A 14,901-nucleotide genomic window follows, 5' to 3' on the forward strand; every position below is an offset into this window, starting at 1 on the left:
GAGATATCCACATCTACTTCTTTATATTCAGTGCATTTTGATTCTGAAATTAAACTTGCTTTTTTTCTAGGAGAAAATGACTTTCAAATTAAACTCTGGAATATGTGCTTGACTTTAGATTTCTCAAAAGTATTCCAATGTTTACCTCCTAGGATTTATAAATGCAGAAACAAAAAATTCTCTTTTCATTTTCCCTGCAACAGTGAGGGGAAAAAAAGATGCAACCTAAAATTTGTTACCCTCCTCAGATGTATCGCCTAAGAATAACTATATCCAGGTTTATAGTATTTTATGGTGGTTACTTGCTCTGTAGTTCTTAAATTCTGAAGAATTGCAGTTTTTCTAATTGGTATATAATAAAGAGGAATGATATGACATAAATGATTTCTTTTCCTTGGTTTGCCATCCATCCTCCTGAAAAATTTTGCCTACAATAGCACTGAAATTATTTAAATTGCAATCTTTACCAGTTCTTCCTAGGGAACATTGTGTGGAGTTTCACGGGGACTGAGAATGAGTACTCTGGAGCCCAAATGATGGGGTTTGAATCCTGACTGTGTCCCCTCCTGGCTGTATAATCCTGGGCAAGTTGTTTAACCTTTCTTTGCCTCAGTTTCCTTATCAGAATGGGGTAAATTTTAGTGTTATTTCATAGGCTTATTATGAGGAATACATGGGTTAATGTTGGTAAAGTAGTTAGAACAGTATCTAGCAAATAGTAAATGCAAAATGCATGTTTGGTGTACAAATAGTGAAATAAAATACCATGTACAGAAAACAAGTTATAGTGTTTGAGGATGCAGGTTCTAATCCCAGCTCCGCTACTTGTTAGCTGTGTACATGTGGTCAAATTACTTCACCTCCATAAGCATCAGTCTGTAAGACAGAATAATTGCTCTGAGTAGTACCTGCTTCACAGAGTTTCTTTGAGGATTAAGTGGGATGGTCTATGGCAAGCACATAGCAGAGTGCCGGCTCCATGGTGCCAATGATTACAAACACATATTTTTTAGTTGCTGTGAGTTCTCTGCCCTTTTCATTAAGGCGTATCTTCAATTCTTAACTTCACATTTCAAATTCATTTCTGGACATCTAGAGACTCAGATAAGGATGCTTTGAAATGAATGGCCACGGGGTTAGAATGAGAGTAAGTGAGAAGTTAGATCAATTACTTAAGATCCCAACGGGCCTTGTAGGGTGGCGTTGTGTTAGGGAATTTCCCACTGTCTATGGTCTGGTCCAAAGCCCCACGAGCCCAGAAACCACACTTGTCAGCAGCTTCAGAACCCATCTGTCCTCCAAAACTGGACTCATATTAATGAAGCTCATACGACTAATGTGTGAAATCAGAATGCCAATGTTTCCATTTACAATGAGAAGTGAAACAGCTGAAGATGGGCGGCTCATCTTCCCACCCAGCGCATTTTGCTCCTGTAGGCAGACCACATGGGGAGCAAATCGCTAACCCGGCTGTCAGTTTATTAATTTATAAGGAGAGACCTAGCTGCTGAGTTGCTCCTCAATTCCCTCAAGTTTTAAACAAGGTCTCCCTAAAGACATGCCAGATAGGCTCCCATATTTGTATCAGAAAGCAGCTTGGTGAGCATGGAATCAGAAGGGCGACTGTTCTCAGACCCATAGGTGTAATGGAATGAGAGAGGCAGAGCCACAATAGGGAGGGGCATGCCTCTGGAACCCTACCCCAGTGTTTCCGTGGCGACTGCCTATGCTTACTTCCAAGGCTGCTTTTTGCCTACTTGCTGGTCTGAGACGGACTGTCCATGGGACACATCTGGCCTTTAAAAGCTTTTGTTTGTCTCAATCAGGAATATTCATGTAACAACCCAGAGCTGTAGCCTTTCTTGAAAAAATCAGAGAGCTAGCCCCTTCCCACATCTGGTCAACCATCTGGAGCTGAGCAGAGACTGTCTTCTTTAAAGGAAATTTGAGTGCTGCCTTCATTCAGTTCACCGTGGTCTCTGCCAGGTCCAAGACATTGATCTGCATTACCTACTGGTAATGTGTGTGCCTTCAGGCATTTGAGTTTGCATCCTTCTGACAACTGAAGTTGCCTTTATTTATCTATGTGCTGACCTGCTATATATTTATTTCAAAGTTTAATTCTTAGATGGCAGTCTTATTTTCTCATTTTCAAATTTACTGTCACCCCTAAGCAGGGGAACACATCTTAGTTTGCAAGTCCTAGAGGGTTACAGTGATATGAAGCCTGAAGTGTAAACTTCATAGCCTCAAGGAAGTGGGATACCCCTAATCTGCCTCAGGAAATCTGTGACATTGCTGGCCATGCTTCTCTATTTCTAGATGAAGAGCCCTTTCTTCCTCCTGGCTGAAGAATATTAAGCCCTCTCACTTTCTGAACTTTTTGTAGAGCTACAGATATAAACTTCGGTGAGAGAAACATCATGTGAACATCTCTATTTACAAAAGAGATACATTTGGATGCATTGTTTGCAAATGTACTTACCATGGGATTTCTTTAAGGAACAAGAGTTTATTTTAACTTTGATGTTATAAATTAATAATCAGATACAGGAAGATATATGCACCATTTGTTAGGATTCCTAAGAACTATAGGCTTTTAAATTTTCACCATCTCTAATAAATGGAAAAAATTTCATTATGTGATTGGATTACTGATTATAAAAAATGAACTTGTCTCTCAAGAAAGCATTTTTTTCTTCAAATGAATAACTTGTTCCCACTTTAATTCTTACCAATTTTCTAAATAAATGACAGTTAATCTCTGAGTTATTGGTTTGGGAAAATAGATTGACTTGAGAAGATAGAAATGTCATTTCAAGGTCTTACTATATCTCACAGGTTCATACTACCTCAAATTTGACCACTTTATATCTTGAATGATCTTTAGGATGCAAGGTTATAACATATTCTCTTGTCTCTGTATCCACAGCATCTTATTTGTATTTTTTTTTTTTTTTTTTTTGAGACGGAGTCTCACTCTGTCGCCCAGGCTGGAGTGCAGTGGCCAGATCTCAGCTCACTGCAAGCTCCGCCTCCCGGGTTTATGCCATTCTCCTGCCTCAGCCTCCTGAGTAGCTGGGACTACAGGTGCCTGCCGCCTCGCCCGTCTAGTTTTTTGTATTTTTTAATAGAGACGGGGTTTCACCGTGTATTTGTATTTCTTACACTAAAATTTACTCCATCTTATTTACACTACTGTAAAATTAAATAATGCATCAGCACAACCTCTGGCACATGGTTACTTCTCCATTTCATTATCATCATCATCATCATCATCATCAATCTGCCTGCAAGTCTTTTTCTTCAAGTAGTCTATAAATGTATGTATTGATTCTATGGTCTGCTTCATGTTTGAAACCTCTAATACTGTACGAGTTACATAGCAGGTACCCTGTAAGGATTAATTGAACTACTCAGAAGAAATAGAAATTTTTCTCAGTTCCCCTTTAGATACGCAATCTAATATTATTGTTGGTAATGCTTCATGAATAATGACCAAAGAACATTTAATTTTTATATTTTTGACTCAAGAATTATAGGTAAATAACTGAGAAAAAATAATATTTTTAATTAAACCACAAATTTAAAAACAACAGCAAAGGACATTATAAGCAATGGTAAAAAAAATACACAGAAGGGTGATATCTATAACTCATATAATTGACAAAGGAATAGAACTGTAATATTTAAAATATTACAAAGACCTCCTAAATATTTGTCAGGAAAAGGCAAATAACTCAATAGAAAAAAAGGCCAATAATAAGGTAAAATACTCAACTTTGGTAGTAATCGGGGAAATCCAAATTAAAACATTGAGACTTGATACCAATCTAAAACAAAAAACAGAAATATCAAGACCCTTGGTATTTCAGCATCTTGGATCATCAGTACTATGGAGATCGTTTACAAGAGTTTGGTGTGACAAAAATTCTTATACACTGTTGGTTGAATTGTAAACAGGCCTAGTTATGTTGGGATGCAGTTTGGAAATATCTAGTAAAGGTGAAGGTGTGCATATCGTATGACCCCACAATTCCATTTCTAGATATTCACCTTTAAACAAATACGTGCACATGTACAAGCGTTATAATAGTTTTATAACAGTAATAAATTAGAACCAACTTAAATGTCTATTAATAGGAGAATGGATACATAAATTGGAATGCTGTACACCAGTTAAAATGAATAAACTAAGCAGAACCACATGTAAATCTTAAGAAGATAATGCTAAGCAAAAAAAAAAAGAAGATTTAAACTATCTATACACTATTATATTTGTATAAAGAATAAAACATGCAAAATAATATCTTGTTTATGGATATACACATATCTAATAAAAAGTATTACAAAAGACATACAGTATTATAATAAAAAGTATTATAAAAGATATACAGTAATGATACAAGCAAACCCAGGAGGGCGTTTACTTTTGGAGAGAGAAGAAAGGATGAGATAGGTAAAGATACATGGAGGTTTTAGATGTGTCTAATAGTATAATGGTTTACTTCTTCCAGAAAATCGGAAGCAAATTTGGCATAATTTTAAGTAGAGGCAAGGAGAATGGAAGGAGGGTGTCAACAGACCATGTAGGAGGTTTAAGTTACTAGGCTTAGAGAATAAAATAGAGCCAAACAGGCATCAGTTTGTCAACACTGTATAAATTCAGATCCTCATTAGTCATACTAAAAGTCAAACAGCCCTTACTCTTGCTTCAGACTCTAAGCACCTTCAGCTGTGTCATTTTTAAAAAGGGGTTGAAACTGTGGAAATCTAAGGGAATACAAAAGCAGGAGATGTGATGAGCATGCCTAAGATAATGTGAAGATTTAAGACTAGAGCAAGCCAGAAAAAACAACAAAAGGTTTAGATTTTGAGTTAATTAGGAAAGCAACTGTTATACCCAATTCAGAAGCCTGAAATGTTTCAGTGAGCTGTTAATAAAAAAGTTTGTTTACTCTGATCCAAGACTAAATTAATATAAAGCATATTATTATAAACATTGGACTGTTGATATGTTTGCAGTTGAATAAATCCAAGCTGTATTTTATAAAGCCAATAAAATTGCTTGCAGGTGGCCAACAGGAGAAAACAAAAAAACAAAACAAAAAAAACACCCGAAGACCTTGGCCAGTTTTAGAAGGTACATTGGAGATTCTAATGCAGCTTCCTGTCTCTGTCTCTCTCTGCCCTTTCTTTTTCTCTTTTCTGTCTTTGGCATTCACTTTAACCAGACTGAAAAATTAGAGTATTCATAAATTGGGGCTGGTAAAGAATGGAGAGTGGGACAGAAAAGAGCACCATCATTTCTATTACATTGTTTTAAAAAATAGTAAAGGAGAGTAGTCCACTTAGAGTGAGTACAATGTACCAAAATATGGAAATAAAAAATATTGAAAATTTTTTAAAATGTAACATGTTCTTTTCAAATTACCTAAGGAATACATTAATTCATTTTTATTTTACAAGATTTACGCAGGAGGTAATAAACTGAGCAAAACGTTGGATCTCTCTTTGTCCCCCATCACTTCCTTACTTCAAATCTCTTTCCCAGACCTAACCACGTGTCCACAGTTGGTGTGCAGTTTTCTGGGCCCTTTTCTGTGAATATGCATATAAAAATATATATACTCATAACTGGGATAATATATTTTTCTACAATATATTATTTCTGCTTAAGATCTTTTAGGGAGCTATGCATCTCAGTGCATCTAGATAACCTGATTCTTTAAAAGAAAATAACTATGTAGTATTCCTTAGTATGATTAACCCATTATTTATTTAACTCTTCCACTGTTTAGGGCTCCTTACATGGTTTCCTGTTTTGACTACTGTAATTCTCCAGTGAACATTCCAGTATATTCATCATTGCAGTAAAGGGCAAATGTGACTTAATGCATAAGAATATCTGGTAATTACAGTAGTATTATCAGGAATCTGCCTTTCATGTATTTGGCTTTGTTTTTCTCTACATCAGCCTCATTTTTAGACAATGTGGTAACAGATACAATAACCAACAGTTCTACTCTTAATGTTCTACAAACTTAATCTCTTTCTCAGTGTTAGCAAAAGTGGAGAGGTTGGCATGCTTACTAGACCAGCGTGGGTCACATGCCCATCCTTGACCCCTGCGTTGTAGCTCTGTGCATAGTATGCAATGATTTTACATTTTTGTAAATAGGAGATAAATAGACATCCTAATGGTGTCCAGATTTACATCATTGGGATTAAAGTGTTCTAAGTATTTGCTAGAGTAATGAAACAAGTATGTTGTTTCATAGCATTGCATATGATAATGAAACATGTTATACATAGAAGATCATTAATATTCTAAAAAGGGGACAATTTCTCAATTCAAGAAAGTGTTGCTCAGTGTATTTGCTGAAAATTCAGTGATATGAGGAACGCATTTCTTAATTTTATATTATTTGCCAAAACATAGCAAAAAATCCATATTTTATTCATTTATTAAATAATTTTTTGATTAAATTCTGCTATGTATTGATGACTATGTCAATAGCCTATTGAAACAAAATTCCTGCCCTCAGGTTTCTTACATTCTTGTTAGGGACCACAGACTATAAGTAGGTAAACAAATGAATAAAGAAGGACATTTCAAACTGTGATGTACTATAAAGGAAATAAAAAAGATCATCTGATAGAAAGTAATTGGAAAAGGTTACTTCAGGGAAGGTAGTCAGGGAAGACCTTCCTAAATGTTCTGGAAAGAGAATATTTGAACCACCACCTGAAGACTGAAAATGAACCTTGAACCCCAGGCCTATGCTATTATGGTAGCCACTAGCCGTGTGTGGCTATTGAACACTTGCATATGGCTACCTCCAGTGGAAATGTAACACGAGTGTAAAATATACACCGGATCTCCAACACTAGTACAAAAATGATAAAACATTTAATAATTTTATAATTATTACATGTTGACATGATGATGTTTTAGACATACTAGGGTAACCATTATTAAAATTAATGTTTCTTTTTTAATGTGACTACTAAAATACTTTAAATTACATGTATGCTTCACTGTATATGTCTAACAGCCATGTTCTAGTTAGTTTCAGCCTACTTACTGTTATTAACATGGACTTTTTCAGCTTTTTCTCCTTGAAGAGGCTGATGGCAAGTGAATTTATGTAGTAGACTTTTCTCCAAGCATCTATGTCTGTAATATTTATTGACCGAGATATCCAAATATAATAACTCAATATTGATCAAACTTAATACAACTCAGGGTTAAGGGATAACATGTGCTGGAGAAAGCATGTAAAATTGCCACATTTACTAGAGGAGTTGTATCATTAGTCATGTTCCTTTAGAAGGGTTCACAAAACAAATAAAAAGGGACTCTGAGTTGGTGAGGTAGGCAGAGCTAGCAGCACAAGGTAATGACAGCATAGGAAAGGATTTCTCTGGGAAACAGCAACAGCAAAGCATGAAGATCTATTTCCATTCTCTACTTACTGAAGGAGATTCTATTGTGTTAGTAAAGCATGCCACTTCTTGCATGTTAAAATAGAATTTTCTTCTATAATTGTTTTCATACTGATGGGAATGTTAGTGACTTTAGTGTTCCTTTTTTTTTTTTACATATCTTTCTGGGAGATGTTGGCAAGTTCTCACACCCTTAATAACATTAAATTAATTCACTGCAGAGAACAAGCAGAATAGTTTTCTTTGTGCAGTGTTTTTATTCTCGTTTCCTGTTGTGGCTTTTGCCATGGGGAAGAGGTTGACTACTAAAACTGCACATTTGATTTAGCAGGTGAAGTTTTTAATATTTAATGTGAGTATTTTAGGACCCCAGATATGATGTTTGTTATGTAATCTGTACTAACAGTTTTGCAATGGGAAACTCTTCCCCTACTGGTTTGAGAGTTGAGTCATATCCTGTGAATCTAAAGCTACGTTATTTAAACATCACGGGTTCTTCTTACTTTCATTCCAAGTCGCTGCTGTGCAGAGCAGCAAGTGCTCCGTGCAGGGCTGTTGCTATCACTTGGAGGTGAACAGCCTCTTTTGCCAGTATTCAGTGAAGAAAGGCAAGTCTAAATATGCAGTTCTCTCACTGGAGTGAAAGATGTTTTGTTCATTTCTAATCAACTATGCTAGACAGCTGCAAGCTGAAAAGTGCGTGCAATTTGCCATTTATTTGTAATAAGGTAAGTAACATATTTTGGTTTACTCATTGGATTGTGGCAGCCTTAACGTGGCAGTTTAGGTATATGATTGTACCTTAGAAAAATGCCTTCTCACGGGGTATTGAAGGTTGCATTGGGATTCTAATACAGATAATTTTTAATTTACGGTATAATCTACTTGTGAGATACATAGTATAATACATTGATATTCCTTTTATGATCATTTTTAATGAAAAATATGGTGCCTGAGAAATGGAAACATTGTAGTAGCTTTATATTGGTTTAGTTTTTTTTTTTTTTTTTTAAGGATTCAGTAGTTGTCAGGTTCTTATTTTCTTATATTTCTTTTGCTACCCTATGATCTCAGTTAAAGGTGAAACATATATCAGATTTATATGATTATCTTTGAATAATTATAGCTCAATGATTCTATTTTTCTATTGAAAGAAAAAGTGGTCTTAGTAATTATTAGAAAGTTTAAAGTGGAAAATTAGTGAAAGCCTCTGGATCTTTCACATTTGGCTTTCCATTTAAGTGAAAGACAAGCATACTGAGAAACTTCTGATTATTCTGTTTGTTTCAAAATTGTATGAGCTTGTTTATCACTGCCTACTTTCTCAATTGCTGTTGGAGGCAGTCATACGAATTGTGTGGCTAGAGAAATCTGTGGATAGAGAATGAATGAGAGGTTTATTTTTCAAATTGTTTAAGCTTGCTTTTAAAGCTAATTCAAAGATTGGGGTGACACAGGAATATTGTCTTGGCTTTATATTGGTTGAAGAAATAACATCAAATCAGTGTTTAAAGTGGTATTTGGTATCCACATAACTTTGCATACTCATATTTAAGGCCTTTAAATTCCTTTCGGCTAGAAAAGGTGAATTTGGTTTCGAGAGCTATAACTGAATTAGCAAGATATTAATGACTTGAGGTTTTCAAAAATATGTCTGCTAATAGCTGGCATTATGAATACTTTGGTACTTCTTAATTGACTTACTATCATGCTTGGAGATTGTTTCATTTCTATTCAAAATTATAACCACTGCAAAGTTGCTAGCTTCTAACTAAAACATGGAAATTACTTTTCATTAGATATGTATTCAATAATTCATGTTTTTGCAAAGGTCAAGGGGTTAATGAGCTGATGGGAGGTATGTCATGATTCTCCACTTCTTTGGAGTGGAAATTGAAATTATTTCAACTTCCAAACATATTTGAAGGCAGTATTTTAAATTGGAGAATACAGTATTCCAAATTGGAGAATACTGCTTCCTTTGCAGGTTTTGCCTGCTAAGGATTCTCTGTTTGGTCTAGTTTGATGGAGCATGGATTTGTAGAATGATTATCAAAATGTAACATCTGACTTTTGCGATTTCTTAGCTATTGCCACAGTACAAGTGTCCAAATCCTTACTCTGGGAATTGAGCCATAAAAGTACAAATGCTTAAAGGACAGCGGTAGATTTTGTATCTTTCAAAACTGGAGGTGGTATGGTAGATTGTTTTGATACAATGTATTTGTTGAAAGTGATTAGCAAAAAGAGATTTCTCCAAAGCTTACCTTTGAAAAAGAGAAAAGAAAAATGTAAACAACCAATGAACTTCCAACCTTTCTGTTAGAATTGAACTGCTATTTTATATTTATATAACTCTATTCTTTTTCAGAGCTATGAGAAGAGAAAAAGATGACTTTTCACAATTAGAGAAGTTAATGACATATGTTCTGCTATACCAGTGAACATGATAGATTTGAAAATAAAACCTCGCTTTAAAATCTCTTAACTCTTAAGATTTAGAAGACAATTGAAAGTTTTCTTGTGTTGGTAATATTAGCAAAAGTTATTCTTTATGCCTAAAAATTCATAACATGATCACCATTTATTTTAATAAAAATATAACTCGTATGAAAAGTGTATGCTGTCTTCATATCCTGTGCTGCAATGTATAGTTTCAAGAGATAAGTGGAATTTATCATCATGCTATGTTATGAATAAATCCTAGCTCTGCTTTGTAATGAAGTTCATGTTTGCTTTGATTCCAAGAACTATAGAAATCTACTACATGACCATTAGGAGATGAAGGTAAACAGATGGAATTAATAGGCATGTATCTTTTACAATCTTTGCTAAATATAAATGCAATGAGAGAGCATGTGATCTATGTGACAAAACCCCGGGCTATAAGGAGTGCAGTGGGAAGAATCAACACTTCTTTGTAATATCAGAGAAAACCTCTAGTTTTGGAAGTGACAATGAAGCCCTTGTCTTCTTTTGATTTTGTTTTTCTATCTACAGAGTAAGGAAACACTGTAATGCTAGATGACAGTCCCATACTTCCCATATGTGCTTAGTAAATATTAGTGATACTGGGAACATCAAGGTAGATGAAGCATTTTGAACTCACCAGGAGAGTCTGTTGTTATAAGTGCTGAGATTTGTAATGCATATCCCCCTGAGATAAACCCAAGTAGGAAAGATATGGATATGGTTTGTTGGGCTTTAATTCCATCTTAATTTAGTTGAGATACTCAAATTAGTCACTTAGTCTCCCTTTGCTTGAGTCATTTCACTAGTGGGATAGGATTAGTAATATTTATTCACGGCAACTTACAGCATACTGAAATATACCAAATCAAGTTCCAAATCTCACTCCACAGGGATTTCTCTCCAAAATGAAAATAATAGTAATGCCTAGCATTTAAGTCAGACTATATAATAACTATTTATGAAGTATCTGTTTTACAGCAACTTTATGAGGTATAGGTTCTATTATTATTATTATTATTTCCTTTTTATGATGGAAAAACTGAAGTACAGGGAAATTAAGTGACTTATTCCTAACATCACACAATTAGTAGTAGAATAACCAGAATTGAACCTAGGTAGTCAGGATTCAGAGCCAAGATACTTAACTACATTCTATGCCACCTTCTGTTAGAATCCCTTGTTCTTAGTAATTTGAAATGACTGCTGTAATGTACTACAGAGAGGAAAATACATCTTTTTTTTTTTTTTTTTTGAGACGGAGTCTCCCTCTATCGCCCAGGCTGGAGTGCAGTGGCCGGATCTCAGCTCACTGCAAGCTCCGCCTCCCGGGTTTACGCCATTCTCCTGCCTCAGCCTCCCGAGGAGCTGGGACTACAGGCGCCCGCCACCTCGCCCGGCTAGTTTTTTGTATTTTTTAGTAGAGACAGGGTTTCACCGTGTTAGCCAGGATGGTCTCGATCTCCTGACCTCGTGATCCGCCCGTCTCGGCCTCCCAAAGTGCTGGGATTACAGGCTTGAGCCACCGCGCCCGGCCGAAAATACATCTTTTTAATGTTACTACATTTAATCATTTTAATGACTGCAACATTCTTATTCTTATTGAAACCCAGGCCTTTATGAGCCAGAAATATACTGAAGTTATTTGGAATTTACGTAAGATAGGGGCTTTTATTAACACAAATGTGTCTGGAATGAGCATACATAACTGAGAGCTCTCCTAGGTGATCATAGTCTGTGATGATACAAAAGATTTCCCTTTTTTGTTGTTGTTTTTGATGTGCAGGTGGGGCAGAAACAGTTTTCAGTCTATATTTAGTTATCTGATACAGTCCCAGGAAAGCTTTAGGGAATTTTGTGTTTTGATAGAAGATTAATGTCACGTCTGTCTTTTTTCTGTTCATTCCCTAAACATTTCCTGGTGAAAGTCATTATTTGGGAAGGAGCACACTAAACAAACTGTAGAATGGAGAAGTTTAGGTCTGTTATACAACTAGGTCCATTTTGATTTGCTTTCCCTAGAGACTCCACAAATTATCTTTGAAATTCTTCGGTGGCTTTCAAACCTTCATGTTTCCTCAGGTCTTGCAAACAAGATGGAGGGATGGATGTATTCATGGATGGATGGATGGATGGATGGATGGATGGATGGATGGATGGACAGATTCATGGATGGATAGATGGATAGACAGATGGATGCATGGATGGATGGATGGATGGATGGATTGTAGGGATAAATGAAGGTGTTCCCATATCTGTTCTGAGTCATGACTCATGTACCTGATACTGGATTGGGATGAGACTAGAAAATGTGGGCCCAGAGGAATGATGTATGAGATATGAAAGAGTTTTCCTTAGTTCATCTCATATTTTGTTGTCTGATAGTTTTCAATGTGGAATGAACATAGCTATAAGCCATTTCTTGCCACAAGCCTTTCTTCTATTTCATATTAGTTTTTAAAATTATATATAATGAACCATAATTGATTTACTTCATGGATTCAAAAGCTAAATGTATGCAGATATATACATATATATTTATACACATTATTCATATGCAGAGGAAAAGAGAGACAAATAGAGGTGCGATAAAATTAAAAGGTCAAAATAAACTTGAACACCTAAGTTAATGAGAATTGTTAAACTTTGACTATTTTATAATTAATTTATTATGAAGAAAATAACCAAGATGCAGAAGAAACAATTATGGCAAAATATCAAAAAAGAAAGGTATTTTTAAGATCATTTTTCAATGCTTGTTTACAAAAGTGCATAGTATTTCTTTCTATTTTAGAATGGCAGCTTTTTTCCCCACAATATTTTATCAGATAACTCAAATAAGAAGTCTGGGAATCAAAATTTATTTGGCACAATTAGTCAATTGTGAGTGATCATTTCCAAAATAAGGAAGGTGACTAAAGGCTTGAGTTAGTAAATTCTGCAAGTTTCAGAGATGGTATTAAGATGTTATTGTTTCAAGTTTACAAGGCGGGGAGGGAATACAGAGAATATTTTCCTGTAAAAATACTTGATCAAGCACAACTAAATAGGGTCAAAAGCTTTAGACAATGGAAACAACTCTACTGGGAAAATTATACATTTGGCTTTGACCCAAAGGAGTCATTAAAAACAAAAAGAAAAAAGAAAAAAACCCAATTATCATATAGATTTTCCCCCACTCCTAAATAAAATAGCATATTTTCACAGTTTGAGGACGTTCTATTCCTTTATATACAGAGGCCTTGTGTTATTTGAAATAGATTTGATTCCTGTGGCTCACTGTTTTCTGATGGTGATTTCCCTCACTTAGAAGTAGCATGTTCCAAGTCAACAATCAGTGGACAGCATTACCCTGGCCCACTGGAAACCTTAACTCCACATAACTACAGTCTGAGACTCAGGTTTAACATTCGACAGTGAAGGACTCATTCTCTAACCCCTCTCATATTTCCCAACAGTCTATGAACTATTTCAATATAGGAATTCCTTTCCTCTTTTTTCGTTTTTCAACTCAATGGTTCCTGTGAATCTTGAAATCAATTCTGAAACAATTACTTCTAAATTTAATCCACCTGGAAAATTTTCACTAAACTCATGTCTGGAGTTTGAAAAATGTTATGCTTAACGTAAACGAATGAATGTTTCATGGCAAGTGTGTACAGTACTCATTGCCCCTTTATCTGCAGTTTTGCTTTTCAAGGTTTCAGTTACCCATAGTACTGTATGATATTTTGAGAGACAGAGACAGAGGCCATATTCATATAACTTTTATTATAATATAACATTATAATTTTTCTATTTTATTATTGTTACTGTTATCTCTTACTGGGCCTAATTTATAAGTTAAACTTTATCATAGGTATATATGTATAGAACGAAATAGCATATATAGGATTCAGTACAATTCTCTGTTTCAGGCATCCACTGGGGGTGTTCTAACATATTTCCTGAAGATAAGGGGACCACTGTACTTTAAATGTGTAAATAGCTGCAAAGAATCATTAACACAACAGACAGAAGAAGTCTCTGTAGCCTTATTACTGGTTTTAAATTATTGAAAAATCACACAGCATATGAACATTCAAGAGTTTCTGAAAGTCATGCAACAATCCAAAAGTATCCACATTACCACTAGGAAGCCACTGATAATGGCAATAGTCACTTTTGACAGAAAGTGTTAAGAAAGTTATTGTTCAAAGTTTTCTAAGGGGAAGAAACAAAGATAAAATTTTTACATGAAATTATCTCATCAAATCTAACTAAATAAGGTAAAAATATACGCAGGTTTTAGACCACATGGCAGGAGCTTTAAAACAAAGGGCAGCGTCTCCATTTGGGTGTTTTTTTATATATCAGATATTAATTTTTTCAGAAATTAAGACTGAAAACTATATTTGCCACATTAAAATATTCTTCCCATTATATTGTTACCTCTTTCTCAGTGTATCTATTATTTGTGCAAGTTTTCATGAGAGATTATTTTTACATTTTACAATTTTAATTGAAGTTTTACAAACCAAAATTAAGGAGAAGGTTAACTAAAAACCAAACATCACTTTGATTTTAAAAGTTCAGTTCAATGAGTCAAAGCAGTCCAAAGTGTTGTACCAGCTGTAAAATGTCTATGATCTCTTTCTTTACCCTGAATAGTGTATAATTCATATGAATAATGTTTAATTGAATATGAATAGTGTATGAATATGAAATATTCATATGAATATTAATAATATTCATGCATCCATCCATCCATCCATCCATGTATCTGTCTATCCATCGATCCATCCATCCATCCATCCAGCAGCAAAGAGAAGTTGAGTCATTATCAATATGGGCTCATATAAAATATGAATAGTGTATAATTCATATTTACAAAATGTTGATAGTACAAGGTGCCTTAGAAATCAACTAACTCAGCCCTCTCATTTTGCAAATAAAAAATATTCTGCCACAGGCAAATTAAATGACTTGTCTAAAATTATATAG

At 34.9% G+C, this 14,901-nt stretch overlaps 1 protein-coding gene across 11 annotated transcripts in view; it reads left to right on the forward strand.

Moving 5' to 3' along the window:
• MCTP1 (multiple C2 and transmembrane domain containing 1) overlaps window positions 1–14,901 on the forward strand; it is a 612,722-nt gene that overhangs the window by 213,124 nt on the left and 384,697 nt on the right. Inside the window, exon 1 of one of the 11 annotated variants that reach the window (XM_033179118.1) lies at window positions 7,689–8,177. The exons of 8 other annotated variants lie outside the window; for them this stretch is intronic. In XM_033179118.1, the coding sequence (XP_033035009.1) occupies window positions 8,121–8,177 (57 nt within the window). In that variant the 5' untranslated portion in view covers window positions 7,689–8,120. Of the gene's footprint in view, window positions 1–7,688; window positions 8,178–14,901 lie in introns of those variants that run through there. 2 more of the 11 variants (XM_033179119.1, XM_033179120.1) reach the window with 2 other exon arrangements.

This window comes from Trachypithecus francoisi, unplaced genomic scaffold (assembly GCF_009764315.1).
Source record: "Trachypithecus francoisi isolate TF-2019V2 unplaced genomic scaffold, Tfra_2.0 Lachesis_group2, whole genome shotgun sequence".
Lineage (NCBI taxonomy): Eukaryota > Metazoa > Chordata > Mammalia > Primates > Cercopithecidae > Trachypithecus > Trachypithecus francoisi.